Here is an 18,497-nt window from a genome sequence, read left to right on the forward strand (position 1 = left end):
TAAGAAATAAGCACAACTCAGTTATAATCTCCTTGTGGAAAATGGGCTAGTTCATTTGATAGATGCATTATAAAGCAAAAATATTACAAAATAGGCACTTCAGTAAGTACATTGAAGAGTGGGAATGCTGAGGCATTGGCAAGGGCTCAGCTCTTCAGTAAATTTCTAGCACCTAGGTAGAGCCTATTGCAAAGGTAAAGTCTCATATCTTCATATGTGGAAGGCAGCAATTTCATAAGCAGCATTGGGCTTGATGTAGATTAGATTGGGTTCGGTACAGATAGATTGGTGAATCATTTTGATGGAGTTTTGGGAAGTGAAATCATCATGACACGTTTTAATGTTGTTACTGGAATAACAGCAACAGTTACTTTAATTATTGTTTCAGAAATGTGGTCATAGGAAGTACCTCTGAATAAAATGTTTTTCTGTCTCTTGTGCAATGCTGGTCACAGCTGCTTCTGATTAAAGGGGAATGGGTTCTCAGTACTTATGGGATTAATAAAAGAAGACAAACCATCTTAATTAATTAGTCCTGACATTTAAGCTTCCTGAGAGCATGATGATGATAATATGAGGGTCATTAGAGATTACAGAGAGGCAATACCAAAGCAAAAGTTGCAGGATTATTCAGTATTGACTGGAAACCTGTCTGTACACTTCTAAAAAGGAGAGCACTGCAGACTGACTGCCTCAACAAGGTGGCAAAAGCTGATGGGCTCTTGTTTAACAGAACAGATTACTTCAGCTGATAGTCATTTAGAATAAAGCATTTTCAGCAAGCTGAAGAGTTAGCTGAATTTTAGGTTAACAAGAACACTTATTTAGCACTTAATGAATATAAAATATGTGTGTTACAAATCTAAGTCACAGACGTGGCATGAGTATGTGTTTGCTAAATAACTCTGGAAGCCTGAGAACACCTGTTTTCTTTTTCAGAAACCTCTTTAAGGCCCACAAGCCATAACCTGAGTAGAAATTAGGGCTTTGCACAGGGATGGACGTAAGCTGGGCTGCAGTCTACAGCCACCTACCTCAGCTATCAGATGCCGCAAATGAACACTGCTCAGCCCTTGCAATTTACCGTACTCGCGTTCCTCCTTAACTTTCTCCTTGGGGATTAATATCTGTTATGGCCACATCCTGGTTTCCTGTGCAAAGTGCTTTTGGGATAACAATTCCCCATCATCCTTTGTAGCAAAAGCAGATCAAAAGCAATGCCTCTCGAAATGCATCCACTTGTATGCTATTGCATCAATACCGTTTTGTTCACTGGTACTCAGTGCTTTATTCTGTTCCAGAAAACTGAGGAGTTTAATAATGGTATAGACATGGCCTGCCAAAAATGCTGTGAAGTATTATGAATCTTTTACACTCCTAAATGTGGAAGAAAGCATGCTCTCCTTCAGTTTCTTAGAAATAATTTTCCTAATGACACCACCCTCTGCAATCTGTGCTTTTTCTTATTGTTCAGCATACGTGGACTTCCCTCCATATGAGGTGAAACTCACAAGCAGAAGGCAAAATGATTTACGATGAAGGGAAGAAGCAAAAATGATAGTATGTTAAATGCTCTAACAAAATGAAAATACATTTCTGTTCTTATTCCATTCATGTGGAGGTGACTTATGGTGACAGATGTGTCTAGATAGAAATAAAATAAAACCCAGGCAGCTATCTGATTGCATTTGTCCAGACTGGGAAGGTTCATAAACTGCAGGAGCCCAGGTAAATGGGAAAAGGCTGAGAAACAGTTATAATATATGTTGCTAAACACAAACTAAACCTTTATTTGAAAAAAATAAAAATAAAAATGGATGACCTCCAATTATTCCACACAGGGGTACTCAGGAAAGCTGCAGGTGATGCTGCTCTTCATCTAGGCTGCTCGTTTGGACCTAGGAAGGACATGTATCACACCTGTTCCTCACTAAGTGGGACACGACCGTGGCATTGTCCTGATATCTAAAGGCTTTGCGATGAGCGTGGGGGCATAATGCATGCAGTCACTTCCAAGGGAGTGAGGTGGGAACTTGCTCCTTCCTTCTGCTCAGAGGCAGGGCTCTGAAGAACTCTTGTTAGGCATTAGTGAAATGTCTTAAAAACACAGCATTATCACTCTGTTCATATTTTCCCATCACACCTCCACTACCATTTCCCTTTCCTGGAGCACACAACCATTGGCCTGTGCCAAAGCACAGCTGGGAGCAAGCCAAGGGTTAGGTGGGGAAAACAGGTTTTTGTTCTTTTCTTTTTCCCTTCAGCACAGGGACTGCTCTAGGACCAGCAGCAGTGGGCAAGCCCAGGTGGAGATGGGTCACTCATTTGGCTGGGTGTGAGGAGAGAAGAGTGAATGGAGACAGCAAAAGCAAGTCAGTGTGTGGGTGTGTCTTCTCAGAGTTAAGCTGGGTCATCTCCTGTGGCTTCCCTGTATGCTTGGGGAAACCCCCTGAAGTTGTGTGTGTGCGTACTTAAACCCTGGCTACTGCTGTGGCGCCTGTCTGTGTGCTCTTATCTGCAGGTTGTGGAGATGCAGGTGAGCACAAATGCAGCATAAAGGGTCTGTGTAGCCCCTGAGGCTTATATATTCATGCAGTCCTGTCCTTAGAAATAAGGCTGGAAATTATCAGGTTGGAAATGAGGAGACATTTCTTCTCAGAAAGAGCAGTCAGGCACTGGGACGGGTTGCTCAGGGAGGTGGTGGAGTTGCTGTCCCTGGGGGCGTTCAAGGAAAGGTTGGACCTGGTGCTTAGGGATGTGGCTTAGTGGGTAACATTGGTGGTAGGGAGATAGTTGGATCAAATGATCTTGGAGGTCTTTCCAACCTTAATGATTCTATGATTCTGTAAGGCCAGACTTACTCCTATGTTCTAGCTGGTGTCTCATTTTTGCAATTGTGAGGATGAATTGCAATGATTCAATTTTGTCTATAATGAAAAGCTCTGTTATGAGGACTATAAAATTGAGTTCCTCTTCTGGAAACCCTCTGAAGTTCGTACATATGTTGTTGGGGTGCCTGGCTGGCTGTCTCTTTCCTGCTCCCTTCCCTTCCTCCTTCTTTCAACAAAATCTGGCAGTAGGGAGAGTTATCAAAGGAAACTTTATTTTGCTTATTTGTAGACTTTGATATATTCATTTGTAACCAATATAATTAGCAACAGCAACTCTGATCAGAGTCCCTGAAAAACTCACATGGACATCAGCTAGCAATATATTTGAAAGCCAGCCATGTAATAAATTACTGCTTCTGATGACTTAAAGGTTTTATGTTCAACACACTCTTTCTTTTCATGCAGAGGGTGTGTTGTAAAATGCCCTACAGAATGTGGAAGAAATACATATAATTGCCTAAATGTCAAAGGGAAAAATCATGTCACTCAATTAGAGAAAAAAAAAAGTTCTTTAAGAAGTTATTCCCCTATTGTTTGCCTTCAGTATCCTTCAATTACAATAGCTCTAGTACTATGAGCTCTTTTTGAGGAGGGCAGGGGAAGTAAAAGACCAAGAAAAGATATTTTTTAATGTGTGTTTCATGGTGCAGTTAGGATTTTCTCAAGACTCCGTAGCCAATATCTGCTACTTCAGCTGCCTTCTCCTAGAAATAGGAGGTCTGAGTCTTTGCGGGTGAGAAGCAAACAGACAAATAAAGAGCCCTAAGAAACTTCTTAGAGCATCATAGTCTGTAAGCAAACCTTGTTATAATAAGGTTTGATTGGCTTTAATTGTGCTTTTGTCTTAGCAAGATGAGAACCCTGTTTTGTCATCTTGTTTTTCACATTTTTTCCTCACAGAACAGACATACTTAGTTAATTTCCTAGAAGATCTATGGATATGTGGTTGGTGTTTTGGTTGTATTTTTTCTATCTGTATTTCTGTCCATCTAGATAGGTCAATCTGAGCTAATTCAAAAGACGTTTAGATGTAGAGCTTAGGGATATGGTTTAGTGGGGACTGTTAGTGTTAGGTTAGAGGTTGGACTCAATGATCTTGAGGTCTCTTCCAACCTAGAAATTCTGTGATTCTGTGTGATTCTGTGAATTACAGTTTGTCTGTAAATTGCTAACAATATATAAATTTCAGATCAGTTTATTTTTTTTGCATTGACTGTCTTAATGTGTGGATACTGCTAGATTTTAGTTTTTATCTCCACTCATCATAAACATCTCTAAAGATGTACTGCTTTGCAAATGTTACCTTGAAGATGGAAGCAGTGAGAGGACTGAATTAGTAACTCTGCCACATGTACCTTGTCCGTCTCAGGAAGGTGGAGCTGGAGGCAGCATCTCATGTTAGAGATTGTGTTCAAGTCTGTCCCTAAACTGCTTCCAGACTGCACTCATCCAGCACAAAGGCATTTCTTCCAGTGCAGTCTGATGGCACAACTAAGGCTGAGCTCTATTTGACAGAAACTAGCTGTGTATGCAGGCTCCCTGAAACTTGTGCTGCTTTGCTCAGCAGAGGAGGAATCTAAAAACTTCTCGCGTCAAAAGATGGAAATGCAGATAAACAGCAGCCTCTGCTGGGGATGAAACTTGCGTGCTTTTTGCAGATGCTGTCAATATGACTGGGGACACCACAAACACCAGTTAATTAGAAAGACATTGATTTGGGGAAGGCTGTGGAAGTGCATGCAGCCTTCAGGCTTGGTGATGAGCTAGATGAACTCAGAGTGTGCCTCACGGAGCCCAAAGGAAGTGATGGAGGGAACATTTATTTAGGTTTGAGTAAGTATCAAGTGTAGTTATGACCACAGACTTTTGTGGGAAGAGGAGGAACTACAAAAACAAGCAGAATTACATTGGTGTTGGTAGATCTGTAGCTATCCCGGCAATAACTTCACCACATGGCTGTTCCCATTAAAGACGGACAAAGCTACAAGTGTACCGTGGGTGACAACACTGCTCACATCTCTCTTCCTGATTCCTGTCTTCCTCTTAGAGATGCCTTCTCCATCTCTGAGTTAAATGCAATACAGTGCACGGAAGAAAGACACAGGAAAATCAATTGTGCAGTCAGCAACTTAATCACGTCCTGGAGGGAATGATCACTGAGCTATTTGTGTCACGGAGCAGTTGGTCTGAGCACCGCTCTCCTCCAACATCACATCCATCACAGTGCATGGTGCATTTAGAAGCAGCGAAAAGTGCTGACTGCTGAAAGTAATGGAAATCCCCAGCAGAGTCGAGCTGAAAAAGAAGATGATGCATGTAAACAGTACAGGAAATATTTTAACAGCTTGTGAAGTGTGGGGAGAAATGATTTCTCTTTTCCAGAGAGGGAAATGTTTCTGGAGAATTTCCACTGTCATCTGGCACTCTCCAGCTCTAAGCTAAATGTCAGTTTTGAAAACCAAGCCCTCTACCTGCTTTCTTACACTCTGTTTTCTTTACCAGCTCTGTAGACCAAATATTGTGTACATTAACTTTAACACACTGATATTCAAGCCCAGCTCTGGGTTGTGCTGTGGAGAGAAAAAGATGACATCAGCTGAGTTGTTACTAAAGGCACTTCGGTATCTGCAGCATGGCTTTTGGGGAATGCCCTGTTCATATGAGGACTGATGGGTGGCAGTCCTGGGCTTGCATACAGCTAACCTGTGTAAAACTGCTGCAGAAAGAAGCAGCTTCTAGTGGCCCCTTTTTTCTTTGGCTTTGGATTTGGTGCTAGTCTTTGGACTGTTCGCTAGTCCCTTTGAGTCAGCCTTCTTTGTAATAGGAGGCTGCTGAAAGAGAGGCAAACACATTTGCTTCTTTCAGCCCATCCTTAAAGCTGGCATCCTTCTTGCATTGATTACTCGCACCAGAAGCTGTCACCTTCTGGTGTAATACCTTCAGCTAGAAAGCTACTCCAGCTGGCTCCTTGGCAGCGATGCCAGAATAGCAAATTCCCTCAAATGTTTGCTTATACGACGTTTTGGGGCATACACTCTCAAACAAACTTCTTTCAGCAACAGTTGCCTGTTGTCGATACATATTCAGCAGCTGCTCCAGCACAGTTTTTATATTTTTCTTCCAGTGCTGCCAAGTGATCTTTAGGTGCACTGTGGCCTCTGTAAATACTGTGCTCTGCTTGGCACTGCTGAAATCCACCCCACAAATCGTGTGCTCTCTCCCAATCCTGCAGTCATTCCTTTTAGCTTCATGCCACCTGCAATTTCTGCATTTCCATCAGAGAGAAAGCTGGTTGTGTTGGCATACAGGTAAACTGTGGAAGTGAAAGCCAAAGGCTCACTCTGCAGGGACATGAGCTATGGGTCTGCCATGCCCCAGGGACTGTGGGTCCGAAAACAGTGGTTGTGCCCTTCTGGCACAGTGATGCTGTGTCATCAGGGTAGCTGGGAAAGCTCCTCAAACCCTTCTCCTCCTTGCAGATCTCTCCCTTGGGGCATCTGGGCTTTTCTTGTTTCAGCTGTCAACAAGAACAGCAGCAGAGATCTTGGTGCATCAGGCGCCAGCTCCTTCTGTCTGGCAAGAGGAGAGCCGAGTGCATTAAGGAGATGGGCACTGGCAAGTTATCCGTCAGACAAAAACTGACTTTGGCCCCTGGGAATCATAAGACCAGCTCACAGGCTGGGGAGGGGTGGTTAAAAATAATTGCAAAACAACAGCATACCTATATATAACCCCTATGATCCTGCTTCTACTTGAGCTAAAAATCATAAGATTTTCACATTTTTCATAGTTTTCATAGGCTGTTCTCCTGCACTACATGATGCTTGTAGCAGTGACCCCGTGGTGTTGTCTTCAGGTTGCTTTTGAATGGGCTGCGTGATGCACGTGGGTATTCTTTGCTCAGGGGATCCTGCTGTTGGGCGGCACACCTCCAAAATGAGCATCCCCGCACAGGGCAGTAAACATCATGTAAAGTAAATTCAGCAGAGTGTCAGAAAATGCTGGCTGAGGTATGTGCATGCCAGGGGCTGGACTGTGTGGCATCCTAGGTCTCCAGAAGGGCATCGGCAGCTGCTAGAGCTGATGCTTGGAGGCAGTGCAGGTGGAGGGGCAGGGGTGAGCATTGCCTGGAAATGGTAACGAGCAGCTGGGACGTTGGTGTTAATTATGCTTTAAATTAAAAACAAATGAAGATATAGAGGAGGCAGATAAGCGGATATGAAAATTCACATGGCAGAGGCCTTGCTACGCAATCTGGAGGAATGAGGCAATGCACAGTAATTCAGGGGTACATTAGATGTCCTCCAGGGACCCTGGACAACGCAGGCGGTGTCCCGAGGATGAAATGCAGGAGAACATCTCCTGGCCTCTGAGTTCCTGGCAGCACAACTCTGTGAGCCTGATTTTTTTGAAAGGCTGGGTGCTTTGTGGAGGCTGCTGAAGTTGCAATGAAGAGCTTTCCATCCGTTTTAGATACACGGAGGCTTGCCGTCCATGCTGACCTGTGACCCGGCTGCCAGGGCCTTGCTGCGAGCTGGTGAATGGAGACAGGGGTGGGACAGGGTTGTTAGGGTGGGAGAACAAAGACAGACCTCTTTCTTCCTTTCATCTCAAGCAGAGGAGCTAATTTAGGGAACCCTTCCGACAAAAACTCGAGATGACCCAAATCCTTCCCACGTTGACTCGATGGGGGCAAAACCAAGCTCAGGGCAACAGAGCGCTCCCAACCTGCATAGAGCAGCTTGGGTGCAGGCTTCAGAGGTGCTGGATGAGGAGGGTGCTGGTGGCAGGGCTCAGGACCCTGTGAGGGCCCTCATGTCCTGCCGGCACCTCTCTGCGGGCAGAGGAAACCAGCTGGAGGAGGTTCCCAGCCTTCTCTGTCCTCCCACCGGGCCTTCTTCTCGTATCCCGTCACTTCACTTTTCTAGCTGGCTCTTGGTTGTGGTGGTGGTGGTGTGCCAGCAAATGGGTGATTTTGTTTTTGTTTTGAACCAGCCCGGTGTGTCCTCATGTGACTCACAGGGTTGCTTCTGGTAACCACTTGTGGCTGTTAGCTGAATAAAATGTACCTCAGGTTACGCAGGGGCTCAGGGCCTGTGCTGAGCTGTGTGTTTCCATCTGTTCCCTTCACTGTAGCTGTTGTGCCCCCCATCTACCTGCACACCTGTTCCCCGTGTAAAAAGAGGCAGGTAGGCTTTTTTCTGTGCATTAGATTTAGGATTTAAATGAAGTGCAGCAAGCCACTCTCTTTAAACACACCTATACTGACTAACTGTAAGGCTCACAGTACCCAAACTCCAATATTTTGTTTTCTAGGGTATCTCAAGAGCACAGCAAAGAGGGATAAGATGGCAGGTTAGCTGGCATTATGAACTGCTAGCATCAAGAGTGGGTGCAGCTTCCGAAATCCTGGTTCTGGAGACAGCTGGAAATCAGTCCTGATGCCTGCTCCTTGGGAAGCACCCTCAGTACCTCTGATTTGAGGAATTTTTGGTGCCTGTAGAGAAAAATGTCTGTTTAAGCGTCAGAGATAGGTCAGTCTGCTGCCCTTCCCAGCCCCTGAAGCTTACCAGCTGCCTGGGTGCCCACCTTTATCTGCATACATCCACCTTTAAACATACATCAGAGGTGCAAAGTAACACCCAGCCACACTGTGTCCTGGGGAACAGCTGCAGTGTGTGCTTGAAGGTAGGTGTGACACAAAAAGCTTTCAAGCACCCAAGGAAGTGGTTGGAAGTGGTACAGGGAAGTGGAGAAGGAAATTGCACATGGGGGAGAGAATGGAACTAGACACTTGTTCCTGTAGTTCTTCTGCTTTAATTTCTCTCTGCTGTAACACAGAAACAGACCCTAGGGCTTGGGAACTGCTGGGGTGGCTCCTACTTACTGACAGAGGATCTCTGTAGCAGGAGCCTCTGCTCCTCTCCGCACAGTACTTTGTGAGGCAACTACATTTTTGGAAACTATCAATCAGGCTTGAAACTCCCCAGAAGTTTTGGTTCAGCAGGCTTGACTGTGACTTTTTGTCACGGCTGTCAGCATAGGTCAAGGAGACACGAAAATGTGGGCTGGACTGCAGGGAACTTGCTGTGCTTGAAGCCTCTGCCCTTGCTGTGCTACCTTGGGGAAGAAAGAGCATTTCTGCTTTGTTTCACGGGCAGTTTCCAAAACTACTTCCAAATTCAACTTATTTTCCTACCCTGGTAACTGTTGGGCAGTATTTCTCAGTGTCCAGTTAGTTTAATTGCCTCAAGTATTCTGGATGCTCCAACTAAGGTTTCTTTTATTCTGCTCCTTAAACTAGACAACCTAGGACATGACAATCTAGCACATTTGTGAAAAAGAAACAAACTCATTTTCTAGAATATCAAAGACTGGTAGTGTGTCAGTGCAATCACCCGCCATATAAATTTGTGTAGCAAGTCTGGAATGACTGAAAAATGTGAATTCAGCATAATACGGCCAGTACAGATATACTTTGTAGTGGCCAAGATGAGTCCATCAATTCTTTTCCAGCAACCAGCCACCTTTAGATGGTCTTGAAGAAGCCAAAGGAAAGAAATTGCAGTCCATGTTGATCAGCCCTGTGCCTTGGTGGGGATTGTTCTGCTGGTTCATAGCTTCACTACTAAAAATGTCCAAGTTTATGGACCAGGCTCTTTGCTTTTGTCCTCCATGGCTAGTAGGACTGTATTCAGCTTGGCCAGGTACTGCTTTGGGTAACCCAGCATTTGAACCATATTTTGGTTGTTTTTAAAGCCAGGGCTGAGGAGGAGAATAGAAAGCTTCTGAAAAATGATGTTAAGGGTGAAGGCAACACCACTTTTTTTTTTTTTTTCATAAGATACTGGGTCTTGTTTGTCCTTTATAAAAATAAAAAATAAAAATAAAAAAATAAAACAGTATTTGCATTTTCTTAGTAGTGCAGGCTTTCTACCCTGGTGGGAAAAGACAGCTAGCTGGAAGTTGAAGCCAGAGGAAATGGAAATTAGACACTACTTGCTAACAGTGAGGTGATTAAAACAGGCTGTCAGAGCGGAGCATTTCTTTTTTCTCAAGAGTGTTCAGGCCTGATCTGAAGCCCAACCGGAAAATATGCTTAAAACCGCCAAGCAAGCAAGGCAGCAGTTGAAGCTGAGTGCTAAAATTCAATACAACAGTAACTGCCCTGAACTTCATGTCTGACATGCAGCAGGTCAAACTGCACAGACTACTGATACTTCCTGGCCTTGAATTTTTGATTACTTAGTTGAAAAAATAAAAGGGGTTGAAACGCCTAAAGCTGGATATCTAAGCTCATTCCTTGTTACTGTTTTCACCTTGTCCACCTTTTTTTGGTTGGTACAATGGCAGTAACGACACCAGTTCGTCTGGTTTATGAACCTTTTGGCTGCTCCAGCCCCGAATATCTAGGCTAAGAGCTGTACAGCACAAATAATACCTGGGGCTAAATATTGTACAGCCAGAAAGCAAAAATTGACCAGCTGCATATTAACGGAGCATCAGCAGCCGTGTGCAGGCTCAGTGGCAGCCGCTCTGCAGTCATGCAATGGGCAGCGTTTGCAAAAACAAATGCAGAGCAACCTGCTGGCGTCCTGGAGGTCAGCAGCATCGTGGCAGCAGATTGTAGCTTCAGAGTCACATCTTGCCCTTTCCAGAAAAAGTAATGTGAATAATAGGCTACAAGTTGAGGTGGATGAGGAGGAACAAGTTCATAACTCATTCTTACTGAGGCCACGCATTAGAGAGAAAAAGAAAATGCAAATGAGGTTTTATGCAACTGGAAGAGTAGAGAATGCTAGAATGAGATGGTAACCCTTCACACAGATGTTTATACAAATAGAAAAAAAAATGCATTGTATTTGGCAGAGATTGATCAATTTTGTTATTAATCACCTGTATAGAGAGACTTGTATTGAAACACAATGGCCATGTAGGTAGCATATTCAAGCCTCCAAGTCTTTTAATAGAGATTGATGAGCTAATGCTATTGAATGCACTAATACACTTTATGTAATTTTGAGATGGAGTTTCCAGTTAATGGTAGACAACAGCACTTTCCTTTCTAAAAAATGAAACAACTCCGCAAATCATTTCAAATTAGCATGCAATATATATATGCAAGCTTACAGATTATGGAAGACTAAATAAAGATAGGATGAAACTTAAATATCGGATGCTTTCCATCCCAGAGACTAGCCCAAATGCCTGATAACTTTAATGACCAGTGTATTCTCACAGAGATTAAGTACCAAAAGCTGTAATCTTGCAGTTTCATTTCAATAGCTGAATGTAGTTTGGGGTGCAATTTCTGCAGCATTGCAGGTATGCACTAACCTTTTATTTTCTCCTCCACCCCACAACAATTTATATAACAATTTATCTTTCCTGAAGATAATATCTTAAAACTAAGTGAACATTGACTGCACGGTGCTTTTTTTTTTTTTTTTTTTATCACGCAAACAAAGAAAAACTCAAAGGCCTGTTGTAAATGCCAATGTTATGTTTTATTTTTAATCAAGTAATTCTTTTAAACCTCACAATATCCATGACTGACAGGAAAAAAAAGACATTAGGCATGAAATGAGAATATAAAATACATGATATGTAGAAAGGCAATCAGTGCTTTAGTCCCTCAAGACAGTAAACAGGTGAAATGACCTTCAAAACTTCAACTCACTGTCTTTTTTTAAAACATAAAATTCAAGTGATTTTTCTTTAATTTCACCTTGTAAACAACATACAAGTCAAAATGGACAATGAGGTAATCTATACTACAGAAGATAATTTAAAAACACTAGATAAGACACAGTATTAAAGACATATAGAAATCAGTGTTCACTTTGGTCTCTAGTATGGTTATTGTTATTATTACCACAAGCAACACATACTAGTTTAAGCCAGTCTGGTGATGTTTGTCAGCCAGTTGTTGCTTAATTTAGTAATCCAAGAGGTAGTCAAAACCATTATCCTTTGTAAAGCTGGTTGCTCTTACATTTGGTTCAACGACAATGGTAGCAAATACCTTGGTACTTTTCAACATTCTTATAAAAACACTACCAAAGCTGCTAATTTACAGCTCTGTTTTAGCATAAAAAAAGACGTGTGTGTTCATAGATCAACCTCTTGTTATTACTCAAGGGTTGTAACAGGGGTAACACACAACCAACGTATCTTAAAGAAGAGGCTGTTGATATACTCAGCAAAATTAGATTGATGCATTTAACAAGGCTCTGCTTGTTTCTAAAACAATACTCAAATCTCATTAAGACTTCTAGAAAATTAAAATCAGTGCATCTGCACATGTACACATCTTCCCAATTACTTTTATATCTAGCACAGGGGAATACATATATATTTTTTTATGATAAACATTTCTTACAGATAAATTAATTAAATTAAATTTAAGACTCAATGAGATTTCCCATGTTCTTTTATAATTCTTCTTACAAAGAATGTTACAAGATCTATAAACACTTTTTATGGGGCTCTATTCACAAAACTATGTATGACTAAGCAGGAACTTCAGGATAACACTGGCGCAGAATAAAACTGGGCTGGAAAAGGTGGCCTACAAAGGGAAAAGGTAGGAGTCAAGTATGTTGTTTGGCACTCCCTGAAAGCTAGCTAAAAGCAAAATACTGCAGATGGTATTATAATGCCAGACTTACAATTAGCTACAGCAAAATAAGTTATTTGGCTCTTCCTCCAAATATCAATCTTCCCCATGGCTCACTTTTTGTAGTGTGGAAATAAATACCATTAACTCTCCTTGGGGAAGAATATAAATATCTCACAATGTCCCTTATGATTAAATCAAATTGAGTTTTTTGGAGTGAGGGGTTGGGAGGGAAAGCTCTCTTGTTACAGGTTTAAGCCTATCTCCAGTACTGCTTGGAGAAAAACACATCCCTCTGAGCCGATACTTGAATTACCTCTGCTCAAGCGAGTTGTATTGGGAGGCATTCTGGCAAGGACAGGCTGGTTAATAAGGGAAATCAAGGCTGAGCCAGTGCTGTAGCATAAGAAGGAAGAATCCCGAACTCAGGTCTGCATCTCCTCCTTTAAAGTGTTCTTTGCTTATTTGGAGCAGCCTATTGAAGGAGTATCATTAGATTTTTATTTTTTTTTCTACTGCAGCTCAGTGCTAAGTAGTTACCTGCCACAGCTTGCGCGGCTGTGTTTAACTTAGGCATGTATATTTTTTGTCTGTTTCGGAGATGTATTTATTTTTGTGAACAGTGCCCATACTCCTTTAGACAGAAACATAAAAAACTTCTAAAGAAATGTTTGGAAACTTCTCATAATTTCAGATGGATGCTTCATCTTAAACAAGTATTTGCCATAACCTATGCAGTGGTGAATTATCAGTTACATATTCAGTACAGATAAATAGCATGTACCATAGATCAACAGCCACCTTTAAGGCCAGAGCAGCACAAAGGTGTGTTTATGCAGTAAATATGAGGTAGCCTTTTGCTGTAAACAGAATAATAATTTTATTGTCACCTATGTAAACAAAGTGGGCTTGATGCTTTTGTGTTTTTTTTGTGTTTTTTTTTTTTTTTTCTCTTTCCCCTCCACCCCCCATCCCTCCCCTTCTAGAAAAGCTAAGCACCAGTAACTCCAACTGGAAGTCAATGGGAGCTGCGGTTGCCCAGCATCTCTGAAAACTCAGACCCTGTGAATGTAAAGACACGTATGCTCACATAAGCAACCAGTACAGAATACCACTTTTTCATTTCACAGGAACTTATAATACAAAACGCTGAAATCTGATTATCACAAATGTAGGTCTATGTCAACTCAGAGGTAGTTACTAATATCAGTACATAATACTTATATAGAGATAAAAAGGGCTAAGTCTATTTGGTTTGTTCTGAGTAAGCAGGTCGGTAGACTATTCTGTAAAGTAAAAACAACATCACATGGTATATTCCCTGAGCAAAGTTCTTTGTCCTGAGTATGTTATGTAATAGTGATAACATTCTAATATATAAAAATAAAACCTTAAGCTTTCAACAATAAGATAGGGTTTGGTATGTGCTCTTTGCAGTTCAGTCTGACTTTGGTGCACACTGATTTCAAACAGCACCAATAAAAATCTGCACGTTGAAAATATTTTCTCATCTCAGCTCTGAACTTCTTACATATAAACAGGGAATGACCAGTTTTCAAATCCGCAATTGCCTATTTCTATAAGGAACTTTGGTTTAAATTTTTCAAAGTGACCTAAGTTTTGCATCTTTGCTGTTTAACCTGGTTTTTACACCGGCTAGAAGGTTAAGCAATGCCACTTTGATTTGTCTACATAATTTAAATAAGTTTACTATCCTTACGTAAGGCAAGGAAGTTCTTCTCTATAGATATATCACATTCAATATCGTCAAAGGTAAGCTTTGCATTAGCATACTGAGAACTTCAGTATAAACCATCGAGATTCTCGCAAACACTGGCAAGGAATTCACACAAAATAATGCTCTGGAAAATTGTGCCCTTCGCTGAGGCTTTTGATTATAACCTGTTTACTGAAGCAGCAGCAGCAGCAACAGTAAAAGTCTCAACCGGGAGGACAAGTGGGAAGGGGAGGGCCACGCAACGAGCCAGCTGCCTACCTGTTGTGACTGTCGGCTGCGAGAGTTACCGCAGACAGGGCTTGGGCTCACCGTAGCCTTTCATGCAGGCTTGGTTCTCCAGTTTGATTATCTGAGCTTAAACCTACCTGACTCCTTCAAGCTTTAACAGCCTGTGTTTATTGCCAATGCTAAGGATTATACAAGTTTCTCTAATTAACTTACATCTGCAATGGGATTTGTCAAAGTATGTTATCGTACGTATGACTTGGTAATGTAGACGTTTCAAATGGAAAGCGACTTGAAGTTTTGCTAGGCTCCAACTCTATTAACCCCAAGCAAAGGCTGCAGCCCAGGGAGTCTCACTCTGAGGCCACCAATCTTTCTCTTTAATGCACAAGTGTGTGGTCCCAGCACACACCAGACCATGGCTGGTCAGCAGCAGTCTCCCGTTCACAAGAAGCTGATGATGCCCAGGGCAGGCTTGCAGGTGCCTTCACTAAGGCTCATCTGCAGCAGGCACCTGTCCTTTAATGAACATGTGCAGTATCATCAGGGTGAGAGGCTGGCTGAGCAACCACGAGTACCCATCTACCTTTATTCTCAAGAAACTTTTTATCCCAGGATCTTAATAGCTTTGCATTTTGTTTTCTTTAAAAAAAACAAAACAGACAACCACAACAACAACAACAACAAAATCCCTAAGGAATTCTCTCCACGTCATTTCAACAGTAAACGAGGGGGAAGCCCCTTCAAATTCAGGGGCACTACTCGGGACCAAGAGAAGTTGCTGCTGCTGCTGCTGCTACTACTGCCACCAAGGTCCCCTAAATGTTCACAGAATACAAAGGGTGAAGCAGGATGGTATCCTGATACCACTCAAAAGGGTTTGTTTGCTCTTTAACAACTTACACAGTCTCCCCTACACAACGGTCATCTAAATTACAGTTACACCCATATTAATTTAACAAAACATTTTGAGAAACCAGCACAGAAACTACACATTCATTGTCTTTTCTGGAGCTATTAACTCCTTACCAACAAAGGATGGTGATGATGAGAGCCATGCTTAGTCGTGACACTGCCCTTCACAGGCATGGGGGGTGGAGGGGTGGGAAGTGGGGAAGTGATGCTTTGTAGAGAGGGAAAGAAAATAACTCAAATTGATGGTGTGGGGGATGTCTTAGTATCTTTAGTACCATATGGCAGCTTTAAAATATGAACGTATCCTTTGGTTCACAAGAGAAGTAACAGTCTTGATCTCAGTTCTGTGTGTGGTTTTTCAGGTGTTTTTGTTTCTGTTTGGTGAGATTTCTTGGGTTTTCTTGTTTGTTTTTGGTTTTTTTTTGAACATGTTTGAAAACTGATTCTAGGAATGAGTTCAGCAACATTTACGGGTACTGTGTCTATTGCTTCACAGTAATGTATTGTGGGATCTGGAGAGTGTTCTGATGGAAAAAATATATATTCATAGATATGCAGACACACGCGCGCGTGCACACTCATACACACATATACAGAAGGTAAAACGTAACGCACCCTGCTCAAATGTATTTTGCTTGGAGTGATTTGTCTATTAAAGAAAAAAAAATTCACAGTTCCTCAACAGTAGTTAAAATTCCAGGTCAGCTACTGATAATGAAATTATTTCCCCTGTACTTGCATGAGGTAGACATCCCGAGAGGATAAAGAAAATGGAAAGTTATGAAAAATGCTTTAAGTTTTTTTCCTTTTCTGAACAGAAGGCCCCTTTCTGCTTGGTTCTTCGGGTGATGCAGATAACTTACTTGAAGAAGCTTCTTGTGGTGACCTGCCTGAACGCTCTGAGATCTCTGACCTTCCCTCCTGAGAATATGATGGAGACGAATAGCCGTACGTTCCTCCCCCTTCTCTCAGGAAAGCAGAAGTGGAAGGCTGTGGTTCAGCTTCATGTCTTCCCTGAGAACTAGTGGGCTGTTGCGAAACAGTTTTATGGGGGCAGTTAGCCACCATGTGCATGATGCTCTGACAGTAATGGCACTTCTTTGGCTGTGGAGGTAGGCTGCATTCTTTAGCGTGGTGATCAAGGCCACCACAGTTGTAGCATCTAAAAATGAAAAGAGACAGCTGGTTATAAAATGTAGCATCAGACTGTAAGATTTTCTGTGTGTCAGAAGCTGACTGTGCACTTGGTCTGTTGGTGAGACAGCAGGAGCTTCTGTGACAATATTCCATTGCCACCGAGAAATATATATCTGAGTTTTGCTTTTTAAGTAATGCACTTGGAATGTGCCCCTACGTCACACCGGTGCCAAAAAATACCTCTTACTTAGGAATAGATTCTGTTACTATCATCCTTATCAGTATCTTGCTACAAAAACCATTAGTACTGCTTGAAAGTAAAGACCACTCTAAAACAGATCCTCACACGTTTTCAGTGGGACCTTTCTTCTGACTGCCAAGAGCTAAATCGGAAGCATTTGCAGATGTAGGCAGGTGCCTAACCACGCTTTCGTGACAGCCTTGGGATGCCTCACTGCCCTCAGCAGTAAGACGAGCCTGTGCAGCATCGGGACAATGCTGCGAGGGTCCCGCCAGTCACCAGCACCGTACAACTACATCAGAAAACCCCGCTGCACTGGGATTTCCACGAATTCCACAACGCCAGGAGGCTAAAATTTTCAATATAAAACCTCTCAAAACAGACAGAAAACCCCCAGCCACCCCTACCCTGCTGGCTCTCCCCAAAGGAGGGATGATGCTGGGGTTCAGCCAGCCTCGGCCCCGCTAGAGGGCACCAAATATTCACAGATCCCGACGCCGCTGCCCTGGCAAGCATCGCTTCTTGCTCAAGTATTTATAGCATTAAACCCCCGTGGGCGCTAGTATTTCAAATGCCTGGCAGGACTAACATTTCAAAGCCGGGTGGGGAGGAGGCAGCCGCCAGGGCCGACCTCTTCACCCAGGGGTGGGCTTCACCCTGTGAGTCGCTGGGTTGAGGCCATAAAGAAACGCACAGGGAGAAGAGATTTGGCTTTCCCTAAGGAAGTTGTCTCGGACTTTACCAGGTCTTCAAGTGCCCCAAAAAGCTCTTTGGGCACGTAAAAGATCTCGCCCAGAAACTTTGCCTCTTCTGGCTCCATTAAGGCACGCCAAGGGAAGGGTGGGGGCTGAGCTTTTACAATGCTTATGTTTCCGAGGGTCAGGAATGGCTTTTATGGTTTCAATTCAAAACAAAATGAGTAAAGCCCTAGCAAGAGTCATAAAACAGGGTTTGTTTGTTTTCTCTTGAAATTCTCAAACCACATGCAAGTGGTGGTGACCCTGGGTGTCATCTTCAAAAGCAGGGCTGCCCAGAAGCAGACAAACGGCAGAGCACCTCTTCCAAGCGCCACAGGCAAGACCTTTTCACCAAGTCTTTAAAATGGCCCAAATGTAAACACTCCTGTGTTAATCTTATTATCAAGGGGAATCACGGAGAAACCCAACAATTCCTTACTGAATACTTTTACTTTGTAACACACACACCAAGAACTTAAATCATTGACTTACATCAATCTAACACTTGATACAGAACAATAATTACCTGATGATCCTATGCTAATCATATCCATCACTTTTTATTTTGGCTATTTCTCTACGGTTTCTGTTTCTCTGTATTACAAATGTTTGCACCAAATGTGTATGGGATTAAATCTATTACAATCTAGCATTCCACTGAAGAGAACTAACCCCATAATGACAATTTATTTTTGTTTCCCCTTAACTATATGAACTAATTAAAAAAAACAGTTGCAAACACCCATGCCTAGTACAGTGGATTGAAGGACTCAAGACAACTACATGTGCAAGCAACTGTATGTATAAAACAATGCAATGTGCTTTGACTCAAGCCCCCATCAAAATTTTCAGGCTCCTGGAAAGCAACAAAGCCCTGTTTTGAGCTAGCAGTTAGTGATCTGTCCTGGCTCTGTCCCCTCCTGGCTTGTGGTGCTTAGCTGCCTGCCGGGTTAAACCACAACGTGATCGCTGTTAGTCTACACCCAACACAGAT

General features: G+C 42.6%; 1 protein-coding gene and 1 long non-coding RNA gene across 9 annotated transcripts in view; one reads left to right on the plus strand and one right to left on the minus strand.

The window, feature by feature from the left end:
* The first annotated feature begins 2,322 nt into the window (after nucleotides 1–2,322).
* Nucleotides 2,323–18,250, plus strand: LOC137854438 (uncharacterized). Its single transcript, XR_011095163.1, has 2 exons — nucleotides 2,323–2,536; nucleotides 16,207–18,250. It is a non-coding gene; the product is annotated as an uncharacterized lncRNA (long non-coding RNA).
* LIN28B (lin-28 homolog B) overlaps nucleotides 11,377–18,497 on the minus strand; it is a 98,127-nt gene continuing 91,006 nt past the window's right edge. For all 8 annotated transcript variants that reach the window (XM_068677821.1, XM_068677818.1, XM_068677824.1 and 5 more), the window contains one exon: nucleotides 11,377–16,550. In XM_068677821.1, the coding sequence (XP_068533922.1) occupies nucleotides 16,181–16,550 (370 nt within the window). In that variant the 3' untranslated portion in view covers nucleotides 11,377–16,180. The remainder of the gene's footprint in view (nucleotides 16,551–18,497) is intronic.

The sequence above is a fragment of the Anas acuta genome, chromosome 3 (assembly GCF_963932015.1).
Source record: "Anas acuta chromosome 3, bAnaAcu1.1, whole genome shotgun sequence".
Classification (NCBI taxonomy): Eukaryota; Metazoa; Chordata; class Aves; order Anseriformes; family Anatidae; genus Anas; species Anas acuta.